The 2,668-nt window shown below is 38.6% G+C and overlaps 1 protein-coding gene across 1 annotated transcript in view; it reads left to right on the forward strand.

The window, feature by feature from the left end:
- The window catches only part of SPEF2 (sperm flagellar 2), a 159,827-nt gene that overhangs the window by 59,506 nt on the left and 97,653 nt on the right, over nt 1-2,668 (forward strand). The window contains exons 16-17 of the mRNA XM_012807051.1: nt 1,482-1,732; nt 1,812-1,842. Of these exons, the coding sequence (XP_012662505.1) occupies nt 1,482-1,732; nt 1,812-1,842 (282 nt within the window). The remainder of the gene's footprint in view (nt 1-1,481; nt 1,733-1,811; nt 1,843-2,668) is intronic.

Genomic DNA, 2,668 nt, shown 5'->3' on the forward strand with positions numbered 1-2,668 from the left:
ACAGCTCCCATTACTGTCCTCTCAACACCACCATCCTCAGGTGTGGCACCTCCAGAGGACTGTCATCAGTTTGAAATCTTGATCTAGTCCAAATCTATCCTTTTTAAATGAGGAAAAGAAGGCACATGCAGGTTTAGTAAGATGCTGCAGTTACCTACCTGCTTAGTGGTGCAGCCCCAGCCAAAGAACCCACCGTCTGGAGTCCTCACGCTACAGCTGAACAAGTCTCCTGACAATCTCTTGTTCCCTCTCAAGTGGCTCCCAAGACTGTGGGTGGGGGAAGGGATCACCCAGACCTGGCAAAGTACTCAAGGAAATTCTCTTCTTCATCTTTGATCAATAAATCAACAAATCCATTCTATGCAGAATGTTTCACCAAGCTCTGAACAATTTATAAAACCAAAATGCAGTCATCTTTTCCTGCTCTTAGCCTGATGAGGGAAATAGAGGCAGCTTGATATTGTGGAAGGATCTCTGGACTTGGGGTCATTGTAGTTTTGTAACTTTGAAGAAGTAACAAAATCTCTCTCAATTTCAGCACCCCCCCTTCCTTGCTTCACTGTTAGGAAGATGGAATGCGGGCACCAAGGCGACTTCAAAACCTTCAAAAAGGAAATTCTATTGTTTAGTATGAGTTCTAACAGAGAAAGAAATGAAATTATACATTTCAATCCAAATGCCATAATCTCAATTTTGAATAATTAAGGGTTTAAAAGAACAGAGTTTAAGTTTATTTTTTCCCTTTTACCTTGTTTTCTAATCGCAAACAAAAATAATAATATTTGGAACATCTATTCTTTGAAGAGGACACTGTGCTGAGTGCAAAAACCAAAGAAAGGGTCCTTATCCTTCAGCAATCTATAACATAACTGAGATTAAAAAGATTCACTTGAATTACTCTTAATTCAAGAAATGTAAGATCCACTTTATGATGAAGTGAATGAGAGTCAGAGCTGAGATCAAGGTATTATGACTAGGTGAAGTGTTGTATAGGAAGAACTCTCCACATTGGTGACACAAATATCTAGTATGTGCTAAGCTCTATCTGAGTTTTTTAAATGTGCCATTTCAGTTCATCCTCGCAGCCATCTGTGAGGCCTGTTATCTGGCCCCATCGTATAGATGAAGAAGCTTAGAAGTGAAGGGGAACAGCCTATAAGCACAAGGTAGAAAATGTAATTCATACTCTCAGGAGATTAGTGTGTTTGAAGTAAATGCTTTAAAATTGTGAGAGATAAGAAGTTATAGAGAAAAAATCATAGCCAACTTGTTTTAAATACCATTTAAGGCCTCTGGAATGGATTTGGAGAGCAGCAGAGACCCACAGAAGATTTCAAGCAAGGGAATGATTGTGGCACGCTATTAGGCCTAGATTTTAGCTTATTGTAGAATGGAAAGAAAAAGGGGATTTGTATCATATTATTATTTGCAAAGTACTTGGGTCTAGCAAAATGTTAATGAGTTGTCCTGTTTCAATTAAGTGAGATACCTGCAGATCAAGGGTGGGTCCTGGATGGTTTTCCAATGACATTAAACCAAGTGCAGCTCCTGGAAGAAGCTCTTACTGGCTACAACAGAAGCCTCATAGAAATGGAGGCAAAGAAAGCACAAAGATCCACATTGTTTGCTGATCCTCCCAAAGAAGTGCCTCTTCCCCCTTCTGCATTTGATTTTGTCGTATTATTAGACATCGCAGATTCACTCTCACTGAGTCGTATGAATGATATCATAGGTAAGATGGACCTCTTTCTTTTTTGGCACTTTTTTTGTTCATTGAAAATCTATGTTTTATTTGTTCTTTGATGGAATAGTCTCGGTGAATATTCCCATTTACAATTATAAGTGAGTATGAAAGCATCTACTTCAGCCTTTGAAAGAACTATCTTGGTGAGCGGCACCTGTGACTCAAAGGAGTAGGGCGCTGGCCCCATATACTGGAGGTGGCAGGTTCAAACCCAGCCCCAGCCAAAAAAACTGCAAAATGATAATACTAATAATGATTATTATTTTAGTGAGTACAGTTACCACTTGCTTTGACTATTAGTGTTCCTCACTGCAGGCTAAACTTGCAACTGGTGAATTCTAAGCCATCTGCGGGCATCTCACTGAACTTTTCCATCAACCTGGCAGTTCCCCTTATACAGAAGTGACTTTTTGAAACTTGCACACAGAGAGAAGCCCTCTAGTACATCTTAGTGGGTCATGCTTGTGCTAGCTATAAACCACGTGTGCTCTGAGTTGTGAGTGTCAGCTGACGTGTTCCCATGATGGGGTTGAATATTCTTACCCAAATCTACAGTTTATTTGTTATCCTTTAAATGAAAATATCACTTTATTCCACAAATAAAATACTTATGGGTAAAAGCACTCACGGTTTATTTAATTATTTTTCATCCTTTAGATGAAAATAGTACTTTGTATGACAAATTAAATACTGATGACTAAAAGCATGAATTCTTGAACCCTGGCTTTCCAGGTGTTTGACCCTGGGAAAGTTACTTCTTGTTCTAAACTTCAGTTTCACAACCTATATGACAGGATGGCTCATCATATTCTTATCAGTATTACATGGGATGACTTAAACACTTAGGATAGCATCTGGTGCATGATAATAATCTTGTAGTACATACATCAAGAAAAACTTTGAAATAACTAAAAGATTATTAGA

The sequence above is a fragment of the Otolemur garnettii genome, unplaced genomic scaffold, assembly GCF_000181295.1.
Source record: "Otolemur garnettii isolate 467f Iridium unplaced genomic scaffold, OtoGar3 scaffold00063, whole genome shotgun sequence".
NCBI lineage: Eukaryota > Metazoa > Chordata > Mammalia > Primates > Galagidae > Otolemur > Otolemur garnettii.